General features: G+C 36.7%; 2 protein-coding genes across 3 annotated transcripts; one reads left to right on the top strand and one right to left on the bottom strand.

Moving 5' to 3' along the window:
* The first annotated feature begins 320 nt into the window (after positions 1 to 320).
* On the top strand, positions 321 to 26991 carry LOC135127517 (N(G),N(G)-dimethylarginine dimethylaminohydrolase 1). 2 transcript variants are annotated; one of them, XM_064053953.1, is made up of 5 exons: positions 321 to 629; positions 20520 to 20622; positions 20760 to 20857; positions 25569 to 25793; positions 25853 to 26991. In XM_064053953.1, exons 1-5 carry the CDS (start codon positions 372 to 374, stop codon positions 25976 to 25978), a joined length of 810 nt encoding a protein of 269 aa, XP_063910023.1. In that variant the 5' UTR covers positions 321 to 371; the 3' UTR covers positions 25979 to 26991. The 2 variants fall into 2 exon arrangements, with proteins under 2 accessions (XP_063910023.1, XP_063910022.1); XM_064053952.1 differs by having other exon boundaries at positions 20760 to 20908.
* Positions 19889 to 20462, bottom strand: LOC135127518 (uncharacterized). Its single transcript, XM_064053954.1, has 2 exons — positions 20181 to 20462; positions 19889 to 20132 (listed from the first exon to the last, which is right to left on the bottom strand). Exons 1-2 carry the CDS (start codon positions 20386 to 20388, stop codon positions 19909 to 19911), a joined length of 432 nt encoding a protein of 143 aa, XP_063910024.1. The 5' UTR covers positions 20389 to 20462; the 3' UTR covers positions 19889 to 19908.
* Positions 26992 to 27576: the final 585 nt, after the last annotated feature.

The following is a 27576-nucleotide window of genomic DNA, read 5'->3' as shown; positions in this document are numbered from 1 at the left end:
AACATTTTAGCAATAACAAAGAAACTGTTGGAACAAACCGCAACAAATCTGCCATCAAGAGCTCGAAAATGTAAAAAATACAGGAACCTACGAAGAGTTCACGACTAAACTTTCTTCGAGTCCAGCACCTACCCTCTGGAAGTCCGGCGCTCGCCCCAACCCCATCCGAGTTCAACACTCCCATTGTTTACCTTCCGACCGTTGGCCAGCCGCCCATGCCGTCCCATGCCCACCTGTCGCCCCTCGCGTTCGCGCGAGCCCGGCCGACGGCCCCCGATCCGGCCCGCTCCCTCCGCGCTGTCGTTCGCGTTCCGCTCCGCGCCGCCTCCCGGCAGTCGGCTGTCCGCGTTGCCGTCAAAGCGTGTGCGAAGATGGCGGCGTTTCGCTACACGCATGCAGTGGTGTGCAGGATCCCGCTCTCGTTGCGCACAAGGGGCGAAATCGAGCTGGAGGAGGCGAAGAAGCAGCACGAGAACTACGTGCGGCTGCTGCGGGAGCTGGGCCTGGACGTGATCGAGCTGCCGCCGGACGAGGCTCTGCCGGAGTGCGTCTTCGTCGAAGACACGGCGGTGGTGTGCAACGGGACGGCGTTGATCACGCGGCCGGGGGCGGCGCACCGAGCCAAGGAGGTGAGAGCGGCTTCGGTGGCGGGCGACCGACCGTTGATCGGGGCCGGAGTAATTTGTTTTATTGAGCTATTTAATAAGTGGGTCAGTTGGCGATCGCGCGGCGTGGGGTCGATGCTTGGGGTTTGGGATCTTGGGCTTGGATTCGGTCGGGGCTGGAGGAAGTCGTTGTGGCTTATTACGGTAACAGTTAAAATGAGCGCTGGATGTGCATGTGAAGAGCGATTACGATCTGCGATTCTATTGTGGTGGGCAAATAAAGACATGGAAGTCGTGAATGGAGTCGTGATTGACGTGGTTATGTGATTTGGTGTTGTCGAGGGGTTAATTAAAATTTTCTAGCTTTGTCAAGCTGAAAGCAGGAAGTTCCCGCCAAAATTTTGTTCGAGCGGTCGGAATATTAACGAGGCGAATACAAGAAGGATTTGGAAAAATTCGCCTGGGTTGTTTTCAAAACTATTTTTGAACATACTCAGAACTTTATTTAGTGTACATTAAAATTTTATGGCGAAACCTATATACAAGGTACTGCACATAATAAATAATAAAGTAAAAACGATAATAATAATAATCAACTGGCACACTTTTGCCACTGTGACGTCAAACTGCCTGCACTGGTTCACGTATGAAATTTACTCCATTGCCTTGACGTCGCTCCAAATTGGTTTACTTAATCAAAAAATCCAAATCAAAAATTAAGTTTTGTTTGTTTAAATTTAAAGCGCCGATTTTCATTAAAATATTGAAATCGTAATTAGGATCCACTTAGCAAATTTTTGTGGTGACATCATCAAATTTTTGGTGGGGATGGATAGACAAATTTTGGGTGGCAATAACCTCAAAATACTTTGAGCAGGTTTGCCAATGTCTACTTCATTTAACAGATTTGTCAAATGATTATGTTTCTGACATATTTTTTAGCTTTACATTGAAAACAACATAATCTAACAAACAAAACTGATGGAATTTTGATTATTCTGTACCAACTAACAATAAACTTGCTAGATTTTGTTGACCAAGTCTACATCGAATGGATCGTGAAAGAATTTGTTTGTACCTCCGGACCGCATTTACTAGTTTTCGTATGTGTCCAAGGGCCAGAAACCAAAATCAAAATTGTCCTAGGGTTTTTTTGTGGTTATCGATGGCGGTTGGTATTATTGTTTGTCATTCTGTCACTGACAAGTTTTTCTAAATTTTGAACTAAAAAAACCCAATTTAAGGGAACCATTAAAATATGTACACCTTAGTTTAGGGATAAATAAAGTAAATGATGTGTGAAATTTAACCAAACACTGAGAAAAAAATGTTCGGGTCCAAGCCAAATTCGAAATCGCTGTTCTCGTATAAAAAACGGGAGAAAAACTCTTGTGTTTCATTCGCAAAAGCCTAGTTTCCGGCCTTGTGATACCAATAACTATTTTGTCCTATTTTTGTAGTCTTTACGGTATCTTTTGTGACCTTTTTGTCGCTTTTTTTCGACCTTTTTGTTTGTTGATTTTTGTATGCGTTATTTCGCAACATTTTGACAAGATTTTTTTTGCCTCTTTTTTGCCAATTTTTTTGTGTCCCTTCCGACAGTTTTTTATTGCATTTTTTACCTCCCTATACGGCGTTTTTTAATTGCTTTATTGTGGTTGTTTTCGCCACTTTTGTGGTCTTTTTTGTGTAGATTTTTCCCTTTTTTTTTGTTGTCTCTTTCGCATTTTCCCGCCTTTTTACTTCCCGAGCGCAAGCAAAGGAAGTATTGTAATCGAGTCCGTCGGCCGACTCTCTACTTTTACGTTTTCTCGATCTTTCATGACCCCTAGAAGACGAAGAAATAGGTCTCCTATTTCCGTCTGTCTGTCCGTCTGGCCGTCCGTCTGTCCGTCTGTCCGTCCGTCTGTCCGTCCGTCTGTCCGTCTGTCCGTCTGTTGTCCCGGATTTTTATTAGACAGATAATCTCCGAAAGTACTCGACCGATTGTTGTGAAATTTTGTACTTATATTAAGAATATCATGTAGATGGTAAAACGCTAACCAAAATTTGTCTAATCATCCCCACCACTAATGCGATGACGTCACTTCAAAATTGTACATAGTAAATGGGTTTTCAATTGTATAAAATAACATAGTCCTACACATGTAGTTTACAACTCTGAATCGACTTTTCACCCGAAACGTCCAGATTTTTGGAAAAAAAATCAAAATTATAAAACAACATTTTGAAATTTAATTTTTAATCTGCTAACCAGAATGCTTTGAAATAGATGTTTTAAGGCTATAAAGAGCATCATAAATCTTTAGTCAAAAAATATTTGCTTATCCCCTCCAAAAACTTGATGACGTCAGCTCAAAAGTTTGTGGAATAAATCATATCTAAAATGTACAAAATATGATGAGTCTGTACTTGTGATCTATCACTCCATTCATATTTTTTGGATTTGCATATACAGGGTGACAAAAAAATTAATGAATGCGTAAATATATTTTATTGATTTAATCAGGAACTACAAAACCGAATGCTCTGAAATCTTGCAGATGTTTTAAGGTCTTAAAGAGCATAATAAATGTTTAGTCAAAATATATTTGCTTATCCCCTCCAAAAACTTGATGACGTCAGCTCGAAAGTTTGCCGAATAAATCATATCTGAAATGTACAAAATATGATGAGTCTGTACTTGTCATTTATCACTCCATTCATATTTTTTTGGATTTGCATATACAGAGTGACTCAAAAAAATTAATGAATGCGTAAATATATTTTATTGATTTAATCAGGAACTACAAAACGGAATGCTCTGACATCTTGCAGATGTTTTAAGGTTATAAATAGCATAATAAATGTTTAGTCAAAATATATTTGCTTATCCCCTCCAAAAACTTGATGACGTCGGCTCGAAAATTTGCCGAATAAATCATATCTAAAATGTACAAAATATGATCAGTCTGTACTTGTGATCTATCACTCTATTCATATTTTTTGGATTTGCATATACAGGGTGACTCAAAAAAATTAATGAATGCGTAAATTTATTTTATTGATTTAATCAGGAACTACAAAACCGAATGCTTTGAAATCTTGCAGATGTTTTAAGGTTATAAAGAGCATAATAAATTTTTAGTCAAAATATATTTGGTTATCTTCTACAAAAAACTGATGACGTCAGCTCAAAAGTTTGCCGAATAAATCGTATCTAAAATGTACAAAATATGATGAGTCTGTACTTGTGATTTATCATTCCATTCATATTTTTGGATTTGCATATGCAGGGTGACTCAAAAAAATTAATGAAGGCGTGAATTTATTTTATCGATTTAATCAGGAATTACAAAACCGAATGCTTTGAAATCTTGGGAATATTTTAAAGTTATTATAAGCATGGTAAACTTTTGTTCAAAATGTATTTGTTCATCCCTCCTAAAAAAATTGATGACGTCACCCTTAAATTTTGCTGAATAAATCCTACCTAAAATGCAAAAAATATGATGAGTTTGTACTTGTGATTTATCATTCCATTCATATTTTTTAGATTTTCTTAAGAGGTGGTTCAAAAAAATTAATGAAATCAATTTATTTTATTGATTAAATTAAAGGCAACACTTATTATTAGTATTACACCCCAACCAACCCAATTTGGTAGACACAAAATTTGTTAAAGGAAAAACTCGGTTGAAACATAAGGGTAGCACGCTTATTTACATCGACTTTAACATTACAGACCTGCATTTGTTTTATTCGTTCACTTGGTTCCGCGAATGTGAAATAGACATGTTTATAATCAACCAATTGTGAATTTCACCGTCAAGAATTAAAATAAAACCCAATGTTTTATATAATAAGCGGAAGTCGAAGCAATAAAACCGATGGTCGTTTTGTTTACAGTTTCTTTGTTTGACTCTCACGTATGCTGTTACGCCTGTCATCTTAAATTAAGAATGTTTATACATACACGATTTTCAGTTGCCTCTGATACGTATACGTGAGTAAATTGTTTCGTTATTTTATTGATTATTACAAATCAATATTCAAAACGACCCAATTCATTTTCCCGAAAATTTGAGAATATAATAATTTTATTCTTAGTATTACACTACATCTATCCCAACTGATATACGTGTCCTTGCAAAAATGTTGATGACGTCATCGCAATTTTTTTTTAAATTCCCACTACAAAAATGTAATGAGAAAAAAACACAATAGGCATGCAGTCGTCAAGTTTCCGACAGCGAGGGAAGTACTGTCTAAACTCTTTAGACCAATTTTTTTTGTTGTCTCTTTCGCATTTTCCCGCCTTTTTTGCCTTTATTTTTGTTGCTTTTTTTCCTCCATTTTTTCTTCTTCCATGTTGTCAGCTGTCAACGATTAAATTTTAAATTAATTGTAGACATACTTCACTATATTTATCAAAAATCAAGGCCAACTGGATGACTTTTTCTGCTCAACACCTGATATCTATATATGTATATATCTTTATTTATATTGATAGGAGTTATCTTGGAGTTAAATTTTATAATTTATCTAAGATTCAAACAACCTTACATCAAATTTTATGAAAATATTCACATAATTCATCCTGCGGTTTGGTTGTCATGCTTTTCATCAGAAATTAATGACGCAACTACCATTCTCTACACGAAAATCGTTTTTTTTTTTTTTTAATAATTGGTGATTTGACATTCAGTTCTGGCAGCATTCCCTACTACGCCTTTTTTTGCACACGACAAACACTTTCCCTCCGAAAATTATAACAAGTGTTTTTTTTATTTTTAACAATCTTTTTATAGCGCCAGTGACAGAAAATATACAGAAATTAAGAAAAAAAGAGTGAGTCATGTAACAAGCGAGATATGCATAATGTTGTTATAACTCTTTATCCAAACACACTTTTTCTCTTCGAGTGAACGCAAATATTTACTTTATCTAAAAGTGCCACACCACCAAATTATGCGAAAATCATTGTTTTTTTCACTATGGACATTTAATCAAATCGAGCGCCAACTGAATATCTGTTTTTACCAATAATGTAGTTCGAAGAAACACTAATAATTCCAACACCCGAACTCTCACCTTTTCGATTTAAACCTACTTCCTCCTCAAAAACCGATAACCAACAATCGCAATAATCAAAACTAAATTGCTGAAACGAAGTCCAATCTACGGCTCATTGGCGCTGATTTACTGTTATTGTTCTTTGACCGTCGCAAATTGCATTAACTGTTACATCACCGTCAATATCGAACATCAAACGTCTCCGTGGCCCCGGACTTCCAGCCCTATTCGTCTCACGTTTCGCCTCCGGAACCCTCCGGCCCTGAAAAAATCGCTCTTGACCCGAACTCGCCAAATCAAATTCCCCTAAAATAAATGACGGCATTTGATTAACTCGTTCCATTTTATGAGAAGCGCCGGGGTTCAGGGTGAAACAGAATTTTCAGATGTTCTTGAAATTTTAGTTGAAGTAGTCGATTCGGTAGTTCCAGACATGACATCCGCCTACTTGAGCACACGTGGAAGGGTTGGTTGAACGCCACGGCCCTTCCTTTGCTAAATGGGGCGGCAAATTCCCGATCATACGACGACTTTCATTATTCACGACCTGAGAGTCGAGCAACTTCAGCGTGGCGGAACTGGCTCGAAACACCGAGACAAAAACTTAATTAGAATTCCCGGCGTAAGAAGAAGATGAATGGCACCCGAATTACACAATGGTCGGATTTCCGAGCTCGGATCAACTGGGTATAAATTGGGACGGAGTTGTCGACTGCTTCTGGGATAACTGTTGAAATAAATTGAGTTATGTGACAGGCGGATCTTGTTATTAGATGGGTTAGATGAACAAGCGCTCTGACGCGAAAAACGGGGAAGGGTTGGTAGGGGTTCGGTGTCTCAAGGGGTGGTTTCAAATTATTACTTTATTTGAAAGTGTAGGTTTGCGTTGTTTGGGAAATTCTGGACGTCATGTTACAACACGGATTCGCGTAGAAAATTCGGAGATGCTGGGAGCTTGGTAGCGTCGTAATGGGTTTTATCCCTAATCTCGAACAATTTTTATCAGTGGGGTATTCGGTGCGAACCCGAGGGATGTTGTGGTTGCAATAATTCGCGAATGTTTGCAATGAGTGGCAGAAGTAATCGATAGACCGCCGTTTTATTCAGATGGCGCCGCTTGGTTAAATGTCAAAGGTTTTTCGTAGCTCAAACAGGGTGGATTTGAGGCCGAGAAATCATAAACGATACCTAGGTCATTTTCCACAAGGGCGATCTCCTAACTAGGATAAAACATATTGACATAATGTATGTTTTTCTCTCTGTGGCTATAAATTTCGTCGAAGTAAGTAGGTCATGTTTGAAGATCACTTTTGAACATGATTTACAGCTTCATTTCAGATTAATAATAATAAATTGCAAGCGATTATCCAATCGTCATTTTTTGAATCGATAAAATTGCGTTCTCTTGTGGCGTATTTACCGGGCGAGCCTCCCCCATCCCCTGCATCCGCCTAGGTACATTTACGCAAAATTGTGTAAAGTGGTAGCGATGTTTCATCTTGGCAATTTGGGTCACGTCCCACGACCCATTTTAAAATTATTTACAACCGGACGTAAAACGCACGAACATACGCACAAAGCATCCTTTATGTAGAGTTGAGCAACACCAAGTGACGCGATACCAACTTTGCTCTTTCGACAAAACGCGCTATTGTGAGCACTTTTGTCGTCGTCCGACAAAAGAAAAATTGCCAAATTGTCGCTGCCTGCTGGATTGTGTTTCAGTTCGTTTTTTGTATTTTCCTCTTTTTTTTTTACTCTCTCTACAACCCTCTGTGACTGTGTCGCTGTTTGCCCAAATCTTTTTCGTTTTTCCTATTTCTTCTTCCTTTGTTTTTCCACATCTTTCTCTTTCGCTATGTCTCGCGTTTCGTCTCAGTTTATTAATTCTCGTTGTTAGTTGTTTTCTCTTTGTAGCGTTCTCTCTTTCCTTCTTATTTGTTGTCTCTTTTTCGTTCTCTTTGACGTTGTCTTTGTTTCCCTATGTGTCCTTTGTCTCGCTCTATCGCCCTTTGGCTGCTTCTTTCTGTCTCGTTGATTATTATCTTCCTCTCGCTGCCTCTATGTCGTACTTTCTTTCTCTTGTTCTTTTCCTATCTTCACAAATAAAATATTGAAAAAATCAAATAAATTATGGGAAACGAAATTTATTTCTATGAGTTGCCTTTTATCGTCGATTTCATTGTGGTCCTTTTTTCCTTTTTTTAATTTGTTGTTTTTTACTTCCCAAGCGTAAGCAAAGGAAGTATTGTAATCGAGTCCGTCGGCCGACTCTCTACTTTTACGTTTTCTCGATCTTTCATGACCCCTAGAAGACGAAGAAATAGGTCTCCCATTTCCGTCTGTCTGTCCGTCTGTCCGTCCGTCTGTCCGTCTGCCGTCCCGGATTTTTATTAGACAGATAATCTCCGAAAGTACTCGACCGATTGTTGTAAAATTTTGTACTTATATTAAGAATATCATGTAGATGGTAAAACGCTAACCAAAATTTGTCTAATCATCCCCACCACTAATGCGATGACGTCACTTCAAAATTGTACATAGTAAATGGGTTTTCAATTGTATAAAATAACATAGTCCTACACATGTAGTTTACAACTCTGAATCGACTTTTCACCCGAAACGTCCAGATTTTTGGAAAAAAAATCAAAATTATAAAACAACATTTTGAAATTTAATTTTTAATCTGCTAACCAGAATGCTTTGAAATGTTGCAGATGTTTTAAGGCTATAAAGAGCATCATAAATCTTTAGTCAAAAAATATTTGCTTATCCCCTCCAAAAACTTGATGACGTCAGCTCAACAGTTTGTGGAATAAATCATATCTAAAATGTACAAAATATGATGAGTCTGTACTTGTGATCTATCACTCCATTCATATTTTTTGGATTTGCATATACAGGGTGATTCAAAAAAATTAATGAAAGCGTAAATTTATTTTACTGATTTACTCAGAAACTACAAAACCGAATGCTTTGAAATCTTGCAGATGTTTTAAGGTTTAAAAGAGCATAATAAATGTTTAGTCAAAATATATTTGCTTATCCCCTCCAAAACACTAACATTGCTGATTTAGTGATGACGCTTATCAAAGAAACGACTCCTATTAAAGGTAGAAGTTGCCGAGGAAAAAAAGGGAGAATGAAGGAAAAATTTGTTAACAACTTGTCTTCACATTGGTCCTTATAAATAATAAATTAAATGTAATACATTTTTGTTTCCTTAATAATACAAAGTTAACAAAGTTAGTTGAGTTACAAAAGTCTCTTTTGCTCCACGTTGGCCACCAACGAGCGATTTTCAAGATTTTTGTGAAACTTTGCTGGTTTTGAATTTGAATTTTCTGTCCTCGATAGTTGATGCTCAGCAAGAACCACGGGAAGGTCTGGAGCAGATCTCGCTAGGAAAGGAGAGGGCTAGGATTTGTTAATGAGGGATAGAACGTTATACAGTACAATACAAAAGAAATACAATACAGGTACCTACAATCTAACTACAATACAGAATACACTACAGATACAGATACAATTTAAATACAAAACAAATGCAAAGTTAGTACCCAATTCATCACCGGAAGAAATTGCACCAAAAATTGAGAATGTTGCAAAATGAAAACCCAAGCAAGCACACCGATGGAACTCGGAACGAAATCTATTGGTCGCAGTGCTCGTTCGCCCAAGGCAGGAATGCAGCCGCATAAATCCAAGGCCGACTGACCTCATCCTTATAGGATGATGCGACCCAGCGTCTAAGGGCCAACAGAATCCCCCCAGACCAAGAGCTCCTGACGACATGGAGAATTCAGACCTGGAACCAAAGGATGCGCTGTTGCAAAATGAAAACCCAAGCAAGCACACCGATGGAACTCGAAACGAAATCTATAGGTCGCAGCGCTCACACGCCCAAGGGAGAACGCAGCCGCATAGATACAGGGCCGACTGACCTCATCCCTTTGGGATGATGAACCTCATCCTTTTAGGATGATGACCCAGCGTCTAAGGGCCCAGAGAACCCCCCCAGGCCAAAGCGTCTGACGACATGGAGAATTCAGTCTCGGAACCAAAGAATGCACTGTTGCAAAATTAAAACCCAAGCAAATGCACCGTGAAAACAAAGCATTTGCACCACTGGAGCTAAATTGGCAAGACCCAAGTTAAGTTAGTAACACATACAATATACAGTACAAAATGGTTCAATTACAAAAGTTACAATATACAAATTTCTCCACGTTTGCCACCAAAGAGCGATGACTGTGCTCGCTCGTTGTTGTTGCCCAGCAAGAACCAAACAATACGAGGAGGTCTGGAGTGCGTCTTGCCATGAGAAAAACAATAAATTAGAAATTCGCGAACATGGGCTACTTTTAAGCGAAAACGGAGCTCCGAATGCTCAGATGTTGCTGCCACCAGACCGAAATCAAAACTAACCGAAAACCGCAATATTTGTTCAGGTGGCTCTCGTGACAGTGATGTCATCAAACATCACGATGAGATTGCAAACATTATTTTTCATATTTTGACTGGAACATTGCACGTTTTTAATATGTTCACGTTTGTAGGAAAACGGCTTTAATTATATTAATTAATACTTATCATATTTAAACAGTATATATAAATTAAAACTACAACCGTATTTACTCCCTTTTTGGGAATTTTTGGAAAAATGCACACTTTGTTTCGTGTTCACAGAGCTAATGCAGAACATTTTCATTAATATTTATTATCAATGAATTAGAAATTCGCGAAAACGTGGTAGTTTTACGCCAGAACGGGGCTCCGAATGCTCCGACGTTGCTGCCACCAGATCGAAATCAAAACTGAACACAACGGACCGAAGACCGTGCCTTTGCTCAAGTGGTCACGTGACAGTGACGTCATGGTGTGTCACCATGAGATTACTAAAATTATTTTTCATACTTTGCCCGGAAAATTGCAATTCAACAATGTTTAAACAAATTGAATTGTTTAAATATTATTTAATTGTGTCATGATAGTTTCTTAGCAGTGTTTGCACGAGTTGATTTCATTAATAATTGTAAATCTGTCATTTATCACCATGTGTTATTATATACAACGAATAATTTTAAAAATAAATAAATAAATAAATTCGCCACTTAGTTGCGAAATTGTTTCCTTACTTTCCTTATTCGGAACAGACGTCTTCACGTGGTGAACGTTCAACTCAGACTGCCCAAAAGTGGCCGCCGACCTGTATATATACCGGTTGGCTGACGCAACAAGACGTTCGCGAATGTTCGGGAAGCTATTCCTTTGTCTGAATACGTCGTGACGTCACGATTCGCGACGTCACAATATGAATCTTTAATTTATCAATGTATTATTAGCAACTGAAATGTTTATATAAATCTTTTTAAACATTGTTTGTTTATATTAGTTAATTTACAATGTACAGGCTAAAAAAATTGTTAAATACTGGTTGTCTGACACAACAACACGTTCGGGAATGTTCGAGAAGCTATTCCTTTGTTTGAATATGTCGTGACGTCACGATTCCCGACGTCACAATTTAAATCTTTAATTTATCAATGTATTATTGGCAACTGAAATGTTTATATAAATCTTTTTAAACATTGTTTGTTTATATTTGTTAATTTACAATGTACAGGCTAAAAAATTGGTTGAATACCGGTTGGCTGACGCAACAACACGTTCGCGAATGTTCGAGAAGCTATTCCTTTGTTTGAATACGTCGTGACGTCACGATTCGCCACGTCACAATATGAATTTTTGATTTATCAATGTATTATTAGCAACTAAAATGTTTATATAAATCTTTTTAGACATTGTTTGTTTATATTTGTTAATTTACAATGTACAGGCTAAAAAATTGGTTAAATACCGATTGGCTGACGCAACAAGACGTTCGCGAATGTTCGGGAAGCTATTCCTTTGTCTGAATACGTCGTGACGTCACGATTCGCGACGTCACAATATGAATCTTTAATTTATCAATATATTAATAACAACTAAAATGTTTATATAAATCTTTTTAGACATTGTTTGTTTATATTTGTTAATTTACAATGTACAGGCTAAAAAAATTGTTAAATACTGGTTGGCTGACGCAACAACACGTTCGGGAATGTTCGAGAAGCTATTCCTTTGTTTGAATATGTCGTGACGTCACGATTCCCGACGTCACAATTTAAATCTTTAATTTATCAATGTATTATTGGCAACTAAAATGTTTACATAAATCTTTTTAGACATTGTTTGTTTATATTAGTTAATTTACAATGTACAGGCTAAAAAAATTGTTAAATACTGGTTGGCTGACGCAACAACACGTTCGGGAATGTTCGGGAAGCTATTCCTTTGTTTGAATATGTCGTGACGTCACGATTCGCGACGTCACAATTTAAATCTTTAATTTATCAATGTATTATTGGCAACTAAAATATTCATAGAAATCTTTTTCTAGACATTGTTTATATTTGTCAATTTACAATGTATAGGCTAAAAAATTGGTCGAAGGCTATTTCGACAGAACTTCCCTCGCTTCTGAAATACAGCCCAACAAATACTGCTTTTCTGAAAAATTATACCCATAAAATTTGATTTTAAAAAAGCCTAATTTTGACAAATTACGCTAATAAAATAGATTCTAATAAAATAGAGGGTGGGCGGGCGGGGTTACTGTCTGTAAATAAAAGATTGTAGAAAAAAGTTAAACTTAACCCCGCCCACCGTGTTCTTTCATTTTTACTTCCCGACCGTAAGCAAAGGAAGTATTGTAATCGAGTCCGTCGGCCGACTCTCTACTTTTACGTTTTCTCGATCTTTCATGACCCCTAGAAAACGTAGAAATAGGTCTCCTATTTCCGTCTGTCTGTCCGTCCGTCTGTCCGTCCGTCTGTCCGTCCGTCTGTCCGTCTGTCCGTCTGTCCGTCTGTCCGTCTGCCGTCCCGGATTTTTATTAGACAGATAATCTCCGAAAGTACTCGACCGATTGTAGTGAAATTTTGTACTTATATTAAGAATATCATGTAGATGGTAAAACGCTAACCAAAATTTGTCTAATCATCCTTACCACTAATGCGATGACGTCACTTCAAAATTGTACATAGTAAATGGGTTTTCAATTGTATAAAATAACATAGTCCTACACATGTAGTTTACAACTCTGAATCGACTTTTCACCCGAAACGTCCAGCTTTGTGGAAAAAAAAATCAAAATTATAAAACAACATTTTGAAATTTAATTTTTAATCTGCTAACCAGAATGCTTTGGAATGTTGCAGATGTTTTAAGGCTATAAAGAGCATCATAAATCTTTAGTCAAAAAATATTTGCTTATCCCCTCCAAAAACTTGATGACGTCAGCTCAAAAGTTTGTGGAATAAATCATATCTAAAATGTACAAAATATGATGAGTCTGTACTTGTGATCTATCACTCCATTCATATTTTTTGGATTTGCATATACAGGGTGACTCAAAAAAATTAATGAATGCGTAAATATATTTTACTGATTTACTCAGAAACTACAAAACCGAATGCTTTGAAATCTTGCAGATGTTTTAAGGTTATAAAGAGCATAATAAATGTTTAGTCAAAATATATTTGCTTATCCCCTCCAAAAACTTGATGACGTCAGCTCGAAAGTTTGCCGAATAAATCCTATCTAAACTGTAAAAATATGATGAGTCTGTACTTGTAATTTATCACTCCATTCATATTTTTTGGATTTGCATATACAGAGTGACTCAAAAAAATTAATGAATGCGTAAATATATTTTATTGATTTAATCAGGAACTACAAAACCGAATGCTTGGAAATCTTGAAGATATTTTAAAATTATCATAAGCATGGTAAATTTTTGATCAAAATGTATTTGGTCGTCCCCCCTAAAAAATTTATGACGTCACCACAAAATTTTGCTGAATAAATCCTATCTAAAATGTACAAAATATGGTGAGTCTCTTCTTGTGATTTATCATTCCATTCGAATTTTTTCGATTTGCATATACAGGGTGACTCAAAAAAATTAATGAATGCGTAAATTTATTTTATTGATTTAATCAGGAACTACAAAACCGAATGCTTTGAAATCTTGCAGATGTTTTAAGGCTATAAAGAGCATAATAAATTTTTAGTCAAAATATATTTGGTTATCTTCTACAAAAAACTGATGACGTCAGCTCAAAAGTTTGCCGAATAAATCGTATCTAAAATGTACAAAATATGATGAGTCTGTACTTGTGATTTATCATTCCATTCATATTTTTGGATTTGCATATGCAGGGTGACTCAAAAAAATTAATGAATGCGTGAATTTATTTTATCGATTTAATCAGGAATTACAAAACCGAATGCTTTGAAATCTTGGGAATATTTTAAAGTTATTATAGGCATGGTAAACTTTTGTTCAAAATGTATTTGTTCATCCCTCCTAAAAAATTGATGACGTCACCCTTAAATTTTGCTGAATAAATCCTATCTAAAATGCAAAAACTATGATGAGTTTGTACTTGTGATTTATCATTCCATTCATATTTTTTAGATTTTCTTAAGAGGTGGTTCAAAAAAATTAATGAAGTCAATTTATTTTATTGATTAAATTAAAAGCAACACTTATTATTAGTATTACACCCCAACCAACCCAATTTGGTAGACACAAAATGTGTTAAAGGAAAAACTCAGTTGAAACATAAGGGTAGCACGCTTATTTACATCGACTTTAACATTACAGACCTGCATTTGTTTTATGCGCTCACTTGGTTCCGCGAATGTGGAATAGACATGTTTATAATCAACCAATTGTGAATTTCACCGTCAAGAATTAAAATAAAACCCAATGTTTTATATAATAAGCGGAAGTCGAAGCAATAAAACCTATGGTCGTTTTGTTTACAGTTTCTCTGTTTGACTCTCACGTATGCTGTTACGCTTGTCATCTTAAATTAAGAATGTTTATACATAAACGATTTTCAGTTGCCCCTCATATTACTAGACAGCGGATTTCTGTCGGGCTACGTCACGATTATAGGGGGGGACGTGCTGGATCGCCGGGTGATAGATAATCACTGAATTTAATCGGTACTAATTCCATAAATATAATTAACGATTTATTAATCAAACGGCTAAGTAAATGAGAACGGGAATTAACAGCAGAGTGCAACGAAACAGCGTTATTCTAATCTCAAATAAACGAAGTGCAGTCCGCAACCGCAATGAATTCGCATCCCGTACGAGCCGTACCGAGTTTGGGCTTGCCTAGCCCGACAGAAATCCGCTTTCTAGATATTACACACCGGCGCCGTATACGTGAGTAAATTGTTTCGTTATTTTATTGATTATAAGAAATCAATATTCAAAACGACCCAATTCATTTTCCCGAAAATTTGGGAATACAATAATTTTATTCTTAGTATTACACTACATCTATCCCAACTGATATACGTGTCCTTGCAAAAATGTTGATGACGTCATCACAATTTTTTTTTAAATTCCCACTACAAAAATGTAATGAGAAAAAAAAACACAATAGGCATGCAGTCGTCAAGTTTCCGACAGCGAGGGAAGTACTGTCTAAACTCTTTAGACCAATTTTTTTTGTCGCATTCTTTTGGCCATTGTTTTAAATTTTCGTCTCTTTTTGCGTTTTTTCTCCCTTCTCTTGTCGCTCCCCCTCTCTCTCATTTCGTTTTTCTCGTTTGTTTCCACTTTCCGGTTCGTTCTTGCTCGTTCGTTTTCGTTCCTTCTGTCGTCCTCTCCTTCTCATTCTATCATTCTTTCCCTTTATTTTATACCTCTTTCTCATGTGTTCTCTTTTTCTCTTGTTCTCTCTTTGTGTCTCTTTCACTCATTCTCACGATCCCGTTCTCTCTCGTTTTCTGTCACGCGTTTTCTCTGTCTCTTCCCCCCCTCCATTCTCTTGTTCTCTTCCTCTCTCTGCCTCGTGTTCTTTTTCTCTTCCAATAAATGAACATTTGAAAAGCTAAAAAATAGATTGTGGCCTTTTTTGTCGCTTTTTTCTCCGCTTTTTTATCATAGTTTGTATTTGTTTTCGTGGTCTTTTTGAGCGCCTTTTTTGTCGGTTTTTTGGTTTTTGTTCTTTTTGCCTTTTTTTAGAATCGACTTTTTTTCTGGTTTTTTGACGCCCTTTTTCTCCGACTCCTTTTTTAAATTTTAGTTTGGTCGTATTTTTCTAGTATTTTTTCTTGACTGCTTAAAATCGTTTTTAAACTATCGGAAAAGGCAATTCTGAATTAAATCGTGGAAGTAAAAAATGCAAAAGATGTTACGAAAAAGAGTGACAGCTGACACTACATGAGGAAAAAACAAAAAGTCTGAAATAAAAAATGTTTTTTTGACGAAAACTCAGAGACCACAGACAGAGCTTCAAGAAACTAAAAGTTGAGAAATATGCTAACGAGTTACGGCGATTCTATGAGACAACCTGCAGAGCAAGTTCGCAAATGAAAACAAACTAAATATCTACAAGTGACCTTGACAAGAATGTAGCGAAAATGTTACTAACAAACGACCGTAATTTTTATTCATGTAACAGCGGTCCCTCTTAAATTGTAAATTAAATAAAAAATAGATGTGATATAATTTAATTAAAAAAACGCAATTACAAACCCGCTCCCAGGCTCCACTTTGTCGCGTTTCGACGCGAAAAAACACCAGGAAGTGTGGATCCAACAGCACCTGACCGTAATAACAAAGCGTACAAAACGTCAATACATTTGTCCCAGCACGTACATATTTAGCAAGTAAACTACACATGCAAATTGAGTGCAAATACGAACATTCCGGAGCCCCCGAAGGACTCAAAACCGCCGACAGATTTCAAATATGTTTGTGGAAGCGAATGCATATTGATGGGTTGCGTTGGGTTCGCTAGTGGCATTTTCAGCTCTGTAGAAGAACGTCGCTTTAAATCTTGTCGAATACGTACATTATGAATATTTATCTCGGAAACGTGGTTATAAATAGGGTCTGTGTAAGTTGGAATAATAGGATATCACGTGGGATTATGGATAGTCGTGTCGGTGACAGCTAATCCACACCCTGTGACAAAGTGATAACGATAGTAGAGAAAAGGATGAGTGTGTCAAGTGTTACGATTCGGTTAAAAATAAAAATAAAACCATTAGTTCGAAAAATTGATTAATTTTAATCGCATCAATTTAGTTTTAATTGGAATTTCTGGGGCGTAGGAGGATCACTTCATTGTGTTTCTCTGTTCGGACATTTCATGATGAAAATTTAACTCAACGATTCAAATTACAAACGTTGAAATTAGTTTGTGTTCAGAAAACTTTCGCCAGGTCTCGTACACTAAAATCCCATTTGAAAGTCCAGGATTTATGCTAGAGTGACCGTAGACGAAAATGCGATACAGGACCCAAGGAGTGTACGTTAGATCCCCTCGCCAAAGGGAATTGCTGTGGCTATGTTAATTTAATCTCCGAAATTTGTTCCATAAATTACGTGAAATTGGGTTATTCGGCCTTCTGTGTTGCGTCCTCTTCGAATTAATGTAGCAAAGGTTGCACAATAAAAATTAACTCTGAAAACACCACACGGAACGTCGTTCCAGACGAAGCATTGCAAGAAATTTACTGACTTAATTTGGTTTCCGTTTTCGTGAGATAATAAATTCAGAACAACTAGGGAAATTTGCATTCGGATAAAATAAGACCAATCTTTTTTGGTTGGTTCCGATGATGAACATTACGTTCTGGTAAGTTTCTTGCGATGGTGGTGATGGAACAAAGTACACAAATCGTAAATCAAATTTATTTACAAAAACTACCTCCAATATCCAGAAAACTCATTTCGGTAAGGTTTGACGTCCGTAAAAAATCAAAGTATCGGTTACAAAATGAGACTGGCTGCAGCACAGTGGTTTTTCGCGAACACAAGACAAAGAACTATCCGGATCCAACCAGTGTTACTACTGCACCAATTTGTGTAATTCGGTAGCTTTAACGATTATTCTGGAAGAGATTGCCACAAATCCGTCGGTACAAAGGCAATCGTCGTTCTGGGTTTTGTGTTTTGTAGCTGCCAGGATAATGGTCTTGTCAAGTGAAACATAGATAAAAATTGTTATGTTATTTTGAATGAATGTATGGGTTTTTAATAATTTTATTTCTTACAGGTTATGCAACCAATTAAACACCTACAAAGAATTTTTGAAATATTTGAAAACAGAGTTAATCACTTTATGAGGGTCATTAGTCTTTGTAAGCCCCGAGTTCGGATTTTTCGGTTCTTGAATATTCTATTTTTTGAATTTTTAAATTTTTCAGTTTTTTGATGTTTCGATTTGGAAGTCAGAGGACTGATATTGGCGAAGAAGTTTAATCGTAAGTAGACAAAACCAAGAGTGGACACCAGTGGCGGCTCGTCAGGGGGGGCCAGTTAGGCCAGGCCGAGTCTGTCACCGAACTTGTCAATTTGCGATATTCATTTTTATTTTAAACGCAAGAATATAATTTAAAGCTATTTTGAAATCACCTGATTTTACTGTTGTTATTATTTTTTTAATTACAAAAAGCGTTATCTAATTTATTCACTTTCGTTCGGAAGCACAAATCGTGCCGGGAAGTTTAAATATTTTTACTGCGAGGAGCAGCAGCTGAGGCCGGCCGACTACAAGAATAAACGTCGAATAATGTCATATCTGCTATCGCTCTCTGTTTAGCGGAATTAAAGAGAAATAGCTATAAAGACTGATACGTGTCTGATACCCTCTGATTAACGCGCCTGCAGCAGTGATTGGTCAAATGTCTGCTAAAATCGGCCGGCCTTTTGGCAGTACATCAAGTTGTTATAGCGCTATCACCTTCTGTTTGTATAAGTTAGAAGGCAATAGCGATGAAACCGTACAATATTACGTTTCATCACTCCACTTCTGCCGTGCACTTTTCCATGCGGTTCCCCACTACCAGCACCGGCCGGCCGCTGTCTGTATATTGTGAATTTCTGCAGTCTTCACGTGGATGGAAATTGGTTTAGGTTTGTTTCTAATTTCAGTAACAATGACAACAGTTAGTAAGAGAATTAGTAACTGATTTAAATTTTGATGCTGTTACACATCTATTAAATAATGACTTTCGACTTTTAACATACGATGATCAATTCCTGGGATATAAAAGAAATGACCCGTTCGGAGCCGCGCATGCAACATTTAATCGAAGCACGGAGCAATAATAACGTCAGCTCCGGTGCAATAGCATATTAATAATTAATAATTAATACAGCATGGTATGAAAATTATGAATGGCTGACGGGGAGCAAGTCAAAAAACAAACTATTTTGTTGATATTGTTTAATTTTTGAATATGATGTTGACAATAAATTCAAAAAAACTTCAGAAAAAGAGTTTTGCCTCTGGTCGTCTGGTACGATTGACATATTGAGTTACCGTGCTCTTTTGCCATCTTCCTAATTTCTCAACCCTGCTCCTGATGATGCTACTTACAAAAATGTAGAAGCCTCCGAAATTATTTCTGTCTTTAATTTTAATCATATGCCTACCATCCACATCAGCATATGTTGAACGCAGTTTTTCAGCTTTAAAGCGAATTACAAATTTTACTAGAAACTCCATTAGTCAAAATCGATTATCCAAATTATTCGTTTTAGCAATAGAAAAAGAAGTGCTTACAAACTTAACGGAAGATCAAAAGTTCTATAATCAAGTAATTGACCACTTTGCCAATACAAAACAAAGACGCATTGAATTGGTTTATAAAAATTTCTAATTTACTTTTTTAATTTTGTTTTTTACTAATAAATAGTTGTTGACGTTTCATGTTATATTTTTTGTTAGAATGTGTTACTTTATAACTTGAATGTTATTTTCATTTTTATTTGAGTTTATTGTCGTTATTTTATTATTATAGATGGCTTATATTGTATAAGTATATGCTTTACTTTATACCTATTTGAAGAATATTTTTTATTTTGTTTTACCAAGTTGTTAGGACTATATGAATTAACACCATACAGGAAGCAAATTATAGATAATGACTGACTTGAGGTCCCTGGTTCTTGTATTCTATGTCTTAAAACTTTGGGTTACTCACTGCTGGCCGACCCAACCAAAATAGTCACGAGCCGCCACTGGTGGACACGACGTGGTGTCTGGTTGACGAAGAATCGGGAAAGTTCTAGACTATGGAAACAGCACGACAAAAGAATCCGTGACTTAGCGATTAGAGAAGAAACGTAAAGAAATAAATAAATAATTTCGCAATTATTTAATTCAAAGATACCAGAAGGCTGCAAAACACAAAACCCAGGATAACAAATGCACTTGTAGCGATTGGTCTGTGGAACTCTTCGGCCCAACAACCGTTAGCGGCCCCCCATTGCAAAAGTTTTCGAAACAGAGAAAACACTTTTCTCTACCGTTCGTAGTGTTGACGCACATCCCCTTAGACCAATCCTGGCTAACACAACCTCTTGTTTCCTCTAGAGTATCGAAGCCTACAAATTCTCAACGTATCAACACCGCAACAATAACCAGTTACTTACTGTCACGTATAACATGCGCACGACATGCGTCCTGGCCCCTCTTACAGTCCTGAGTCATAAGAGGCTTCTTGCACGAGTACTTACAGTAGTAACACTGTGTAGGGCCGGCAGGTTTTTCTTCACTGCCGTCGGCGGGTGACTCTTCATCTTGGGTTAAGCAAGTTGTCATAAGCAAAAGCAGACCACAAACTGCTGCAACCAGTCTCATTTTGCGATTAATTAAATTCACACAAACATGCTGATTTTATTTTTTGCGAACGTCAAAAATTGACGAATTGAGATTTCTAGATGACGTTTGAATTTAGAAAAAATCGCCTCATTTTACATTTGTGTTTGCAGGTAGAGACCATTCGGGTGGTGCTCAAAAAAGAACTCGACCTTCCCATAATCGAGATATCCGACAGCAAGGCGAAACTGGACGGTGGCGATGTCCTATTCACTGGTAAGCGAAACCAGAACCACCCCATCTAGGATCTCAGACTCGGTCAAAGTACAACCAACACATTCTTTTCGCGGAGTGTCGTACTTCGGTCGAGTCTGCCATCCCCGACTAATAAGTAATCGATCGCCGCCTTTCAGGTAGGGAATTTTTTGTGGGTATCTCCCAGTGGACGAACGAGGCTGGTGCCAGAGCGGTGGCGGCTGCTTTCCCCGAATACCCTTGTACACCCATCAAGGTAAAACCCGAGACCCTTGCTCTGACTGATCTAGCTCAGGGCTTTGTGCAGGTAAGCGTGCTTTTCTGGGCACCGTCCAGTTGCACGCTACCACACTATACACACACGAAAAGTAATTATTACACGACGGTAGTTGTATTTTTTGCTCGAGACCGAGCTGATCGAAGCGCTTGGAAATGGCTTGCGATTTGCGTACACACGAACAAATTAGTTTGGGAAGTATTTGCAGCTTTTTGATTGGGCGCATGCTATGTTTTCAGCTTGAAGTTTGATTTGGGTCGCGCGGTAATGCGGAGTTTGACTAAATAGATCCCACCGATGCGGTTATTGGGTGTTAATAAATGATTCAAGTGCATCAAGTGGTTTATGAAATTCAATTATTTGTGTGCCGCTTCATTCGAATTTATGCTATTACTATGTGTATCTATTTGAGTCCTATTTGAACTCGGAATGTTTTGCGCCACTAGGTCTCTCGATTCAACTCGGCTGGATTTTTCAGTTTCCGGTTACCAGAAAAATAAATAAATAATTAACAATTTGGAAGAACTAACCCAGCAAATAAATATTTTTGAAAATACAAAGCATTGTGGATGATTTGAATATGTTTTGGTTTATTAAATTAAATTTAATTAAATGACACATTAAAATTTATAATAACATTTCAATCCAAATATCCGGTAGAAGTTTGTGGAGAGCGGCATATTTTTTTAATAAGTCCGGTTCACAGCCCGCTAGATGTAAATCATCTATTAACACTCAGTATTGTCGACAGCGTCCGCTCTTATGCAACTAAAGACATATTCTGTAACAATTATCAAGTATAAAACGTTCCAACAGAGAACACAATGAAGTCCTACGCCCCAGTTATTAAAACTAAATTGCTGCGATTAAAACTAATCACTTTTTCGTACCGTGTGAATCAAGATTCCTGCAAATAACGTTTTTATGACACTTGACACACTCATATCCTTTTCTGTTCTATCGTTATCAGGTTATCACTTATCACTTTGTCATAGGGTGTGGATTAGCTGTCGCCAGCACGGCTATCCATAATCCCACGTGATAACCTATTCCAACTTACACAGATCCTATTTATAACCACATTTCCGAGATAAATATTCATAATGTATTCGACAAGATTTAAATCGACGTCATACAAGAGTTTTTTTTATAGAACTGGAAATGATACCATTGAAACGAACGCAAAAGAACACGTTCTCATTCACTTCCACATATTTGAAATCTGTTGCCGGTTTTGACTACTTCGGGGGCTTTGGAATGTTTATATTTGCACTCAATTTGCATGTGTAGTGTACTTGCTAATTATGTACGTGCTGGGACAAATGTATTGACGTTTTGTACGCTCTGTTAGTATTGTTAGGGTCAGGTGACAGTACCTGGTGTTTATTCACTTTGATTAAATGATTGTATTAAATTTATAGTTTTTTATGTAAATTAGTATTACACTATAAGATCTAAAATATATTTGTGACCGCATATTTTCAGGACTAGTTGCAGAAACAAAATCACTGTTAAGCTTCAATAGATTGAATGAACTCTATTTTCAGATCTTAATTACATATTAACGTAAACTGTAAAATGTAGTAGAGTATTCTTTTCTTTGATTAAATCTTCAAAATTTCTAACTTGTCAAATGAAATGTTGAATAAGGTTATGTTTGTTTTCCGACTCATGAATGATGGGTTGCCTAGAGTCAAGGGGCGAAAATTTGCGCAAAAACTTAATTTTAAATTCGCATCTTCGATATGTTGACATTTTTGATCGTCCGTTATTTTATGTAGTTGCACAGTCCGAAAGAGGAATTTTGCAATGATACAACGAACAAATTCGAGGCTCCGTTTTGTCGAATATTCACAATCTGACAAAGACGAAAGCTTGAGAACAAAGTTTGAACGCATACGTGATATATCTATAAAGTCTGAATAAAGGAAGCTGATCCCAGTGAATACAAAGAAGTTTCAGTCTGCAAAAATGATTTCTTAACCGTCGTTGCATTGCCTTCAATCAACCAACGAGATAAGTTTTCGAATTTACTTTACTTTTAACAGTTTACCTTTTTTTTAAGATTAACTTATTAATATATTTAAAAGCAGAAATTTTTAGTTTTATTTTTCGTAGTTTTGTATTTAGTGTTAATTACATATTGAGTTTTTTTTTTATACACCTTTAGGTCTTCAGCTCTTTTCCAAGATTTCGTTTGTTGAAATTTTAAATTTTCTTAAGGGGTTGATATTTTTTTTTTGCTGTGTTAGTCCATGTGTTATCTGTTTTCGTTTCCACCACTTAATTTTGTAGATTTTGTCTTTGACATGATTTTAATTTTTTTCAAAAAGATTTCAAGATATACAGGGTGATTAAAAAAGGCGCACTAACTCTGTGTCAAGTTGTTCAGGACTGTTTATTGAGCAAACCAAAAAAATTAAAAAAGCCGTGGGCCCAAATGTAGAAAACACAGACCGCCAACGTTTAATTTTTCTTTTAGATATTTACCCTTTAGTTAGTGCGCCTTCTATATTTTTATCCTGAGAAAATTTCAAATTTTTTAATCCGGAAGGAGTCTAAAATAGAAATTTTACTTTACAATTCATTGTTTTTTCTCAAGCTCTTAGCTTCTGAAAGTTCATTGTAAATCCTGGTTTGTTTTTACTGTTCGAATTTTTTTCGAAAATCCCATTGTCTCGCGGTTTTAAAAATGTTTGATGACTTGATTATTTTCAAAATCCATTTGTTGTTGAAATTTTGAAAAATTGGGGGTGCTTCTGTCACTTTTTCATAATTCGCAGAATATCTCTCAATATATCTTTTTGAGCAAACCATCTTTAGAACACACTTTTTATTTATTGTTTTTTTTTTTTTTCTCTCAAATAGTTAGGATTTTTCCGCAAATTTTGAAAGTCGATATTTTTTAAATTTAGAAACTTCACACTAAGATATACATTACGCGCACGGTGTTCGATATCTTATTAATTACTAGAGATAAAAAAAGTCAACGACGAAAGTTGCACGATTCTTTGACAACTATACTCTAAAATTATTCTTAATTATACGGAGTGTTGGTTTTAAGGTGTTTGAAATTCCGATGCGATGTTGCCACGTTATTGCAATGTTCTTGATTTTTTTGGCAATGGAAGGGTTCACAAAAAAATTCGAACTCTGAATATGTATATTTTTTTTGAGGACTTTCCAAAAGTTTTTTCCCCACGTGTTATAAAACTAAAACATTTGAGGTTTATCTTCCCGTAAGAGTGTTATTTATTTTAGTCAAAATGTGCATTTATGTTTCCGCATACTAACTTGTTTTCTTGCACAGTTCTGTTTAACCAAATTTAATAACTAGATTAAAAAAATACGTGGAATCTGTTTACTGTGAAATTACGGTGTTAAAAAATTCGTTAAGCAAATACAGAATTTTGTCTGATGTGCATGCAACTCCTCATTTCGACGAAATTGCCTGTCCTAAATGCTGACAAGGCATTAATTTTGCGGTCACGTCTAAACCAGATGTCTTCGTTGACAAGAAAAGTTTCAGTATTCGTAGGAATGCTGTGCTTATCTAATCCGAACGACTGACGATGCAAAAATGCAAGATACGCGTACTCGGGTTCTAGGTTCAGTCCAGAAGATGTACTCGTTATAATAATTATAATCATCTGGCATTCCCATGAGAACCAGGACATTTTTGTGTATCCGTCGTAATGAATTTTTCCAAGAATAATAATTAACGTTTACGAAATTTTCTGCCGAACGCCTTATTGTTCGAATACTTCTCACAACATTAACCCCCTTCCGCCCTCCGCTGCATAGAAAGCTTAAGAGCTCGTTACTGTTTACGGAAGTGCGCATTTATTCCGGTTTGATCGGTCGATAACAGACGCTGGAATTGAATTCCAAACTGCGAGATAAAAAATTCATCCGAGTACTTACTTATCTCGATCGATTTTTCAACGCATCCATAAAATTCCAGTAACCGGGTCCCAACTGTGTTAACGTCGAGCTATTACCAAACCGAATAAAAACTTGTTAAAACAAACAAGCTCTCACGAGAAAAATCCAAGGAGTTTTTATTGTGTGCGCGAAACGGGGCTATCTGTCGACTAATTTCGGACCGTAAACTTCAAACGTCACAAGTAGACGCATCCTGGAGGAATTGAACACCTGCCACAGCTTTGTTACATTTCGTGTCAACTTTGCTGCCGGGTTAGAAGCTCGCGAAAACTGTTTTAATTATTATTCATCGTTACAATTCAACATCACGTATTCCGAGTTTATCGCTCTCATTTGCATCACCATTCAACAATCAAGATTCAATTAAACTTGCTTTTTGCAACGATGAATAAATTATTCCCTTCGAGGATTAAGAAACGGCCTACTTTATCGTACTGAACTCAACTACCGTACACAGGGGCGGACTGTGGTTGACTTTCTCATCAAGAAAAAAAATTTTCAAGAAAACCATTTCATTCGTTTCGAGTAATAATTTAAATCCCTGGAAAACGGTAACACACCCCAAAAAAAATCGACCAGTCCACCCCTGACCGTACGCAACCCTTGTTTCTTAGTGCCGTACATTTATTTTGCGCTTCCTACGTTGCTTCGAGTCGTAGGCGAGTTCTATGAATGCCGTTTTATAAAAGCCGCTTAGCCTGCACAACAAAACACCGCCACTCTGACACTTGGTAATGCGTATCAGGTACCGGATCCCAAACACCTAAAAACGTACATAACAGTCGGGGGGCCGGATCTGCTTTGTGTAGGGGCCGGTAAGGAGGCGCAGGAAGTGCTGAAAAGGATGGAAAGAGAAGCCACTTTCAGCTACCAGACGCTGACTCTGCCTGAAGACGAAGCGGCCAACGTCCTCTACTTGAACGGCACCCTGGTCCATCGCAGCATCGACGAAATACCGCAGTCCTTCAAGGTGGGTCTTGGATCGTTGGTTGTCTGGAATTGCACGGAATAAATTTGGTGGTTTTTCAGGTGTTCAGCGAGAAGATCGACTACCCCAGGAGGTCCGTGAACATCTCGCAGCTGGCCAAGACGTCCTGCGGACTGACTTCCAGCTGCATTCTAGTCAGAAGATCGCGCCACATAAGGAATCTTTAAGCGTGCCCATAACCTACAAAGCCACCTCAGGTCTTCAGCGACGGAACCGGCGGCGATTCGCGCGCAACACGGATTACGTTAAGTAGCACACGCTTCTGCTTGGTTCGAGTCGCCGCCGGTTTCTAAAATTAACCGAAAAGATCAATTCTGGAAAATATCCAATATATCCGAGTCGTTAAGGGGGTCGTAAAGTAGCATTTATAAAACATAGACAGCTATATTTATTGACAAGTATAGGAGTACTAAATATGTTCTATTATTAGTGTTATATCTTGTTGATTTATGTTTGTTTTCGCTAGAGATGTTATTGTAAGTTGAGCATACTCAAAAATGAAATTATTTTTAAAACGAGGAACTCGAATAAAAATTGTTACTTGTATGGACCTTTACCATTCCATTTTGATGAAAGCATTTATTTTTTAAGTAAGTTTACATTACATTAGGTAGGTACCGTAGCATTAAATGCAATGCCAGTCATTATTGAGGTGCATTAAGTTGAAGTTTCGAAGCAATGTGCATTTGTGACAATACTGAAACCGTTGTTTTTGTTGACGCGAAACGCTAAAGCAGGTTGTAGCTGCAAAATCAATGAGAAGCTTTACCAGCGGTCTTTTTTTTTTCTTCATTCCACTGTTTGGAGTATTATTTTCCATTGCAAACACGTGCTGATTTTTAATATTAGGAATCTATTTTTGTATGTTTATTTAAATGTATGTATTTATACTAACACAACTAGATGAGAAGAATCAAATTTTGAAAACTATAAAAGGATTAACTGTGATTCCATTATCAATAAGGAAGATTTCTAGTAGATTGTTACGTTTTACGACTCGTTCGATTTTATTGTAGCTTTTATGGTTTTCAACTTTGGTGTGTTTTGTACGTTATAAATAGACATTACAATTAACATCGTCTGTGTTATGTACTGTATACATGGTCTTTGTCCTAGGTGTCGTCTAGTTGTGTATAATTGTGATTCAGAATCTCTCTTTAATAAAGCTACTGAAAAATCCGCCCTGACAACTTTACTTCAACAAACAAAATTAAAAATAACTTTCAAAATCAGTGTTACCAAGAGATTTTTATTTTTATAAAATACAAGGACGAGCCTCGATTCTTTCCAAGTCTTTAAAAGACAGTAGTTATCCTCGAATCAGGTGCTCCTATGATTTTTTCAGATTATTTCAAAAACAACGAGAATATTCAACTTTCTTTAAAAAGAAAACACAGTTGACTCTGGAGATTCTTAAACATTCTTAAAAAAGACTAGGGTTCCCTGAAATTTGTTCATATCCTTTAAAATTCATCCTTTCATATTTAAAAAAAAAAGAGACACAAAGAATACCTGGAATTTTTCCACATTAATTAAAGAAGACACAAGGGACCCATAAAATTGTTGAACATTCTTAGAAAAAGACGCAAGGGGCTCTTGAAATTCTTTCACCTCATTTAAAAAAAGACACAAGTTTCTTTCACACTCTTTAAAGCCACCCTGGTGATCTTTCACATTCCTAGAGAAAGACACAATAAGGGGTCCCTGAGATTCTCTTACATTAAAAAAAGAGGCAACGGGCCCCTGAGATTATTTCACATTCTTT

The sequence above is a fragment of the Zophobas morio genome, unplaced genomic scaffold (genome assembly GCF_036711695.1).
Source record: "Zophobas morio isolate AGI-343-1 ecotype UQ-CSIRO unplaced genomic scaffold, CSIRO_AGI_Zmor_V1 ptg000012l, whole genome shotgun sequence".
NCBI classification, from domain to species: domain Eukaryota; kingdom Metazoa; phylum Arthropoda; class Insecta; order Coleoptera; family Tenebrionidae; genus Zophobas; species Zophobas morio.
The sequence above is the reverse complement of the archived record's forward strand: the minus strand, read 5'-3'. Positions and strand labels throughout refer to the sequence as shown.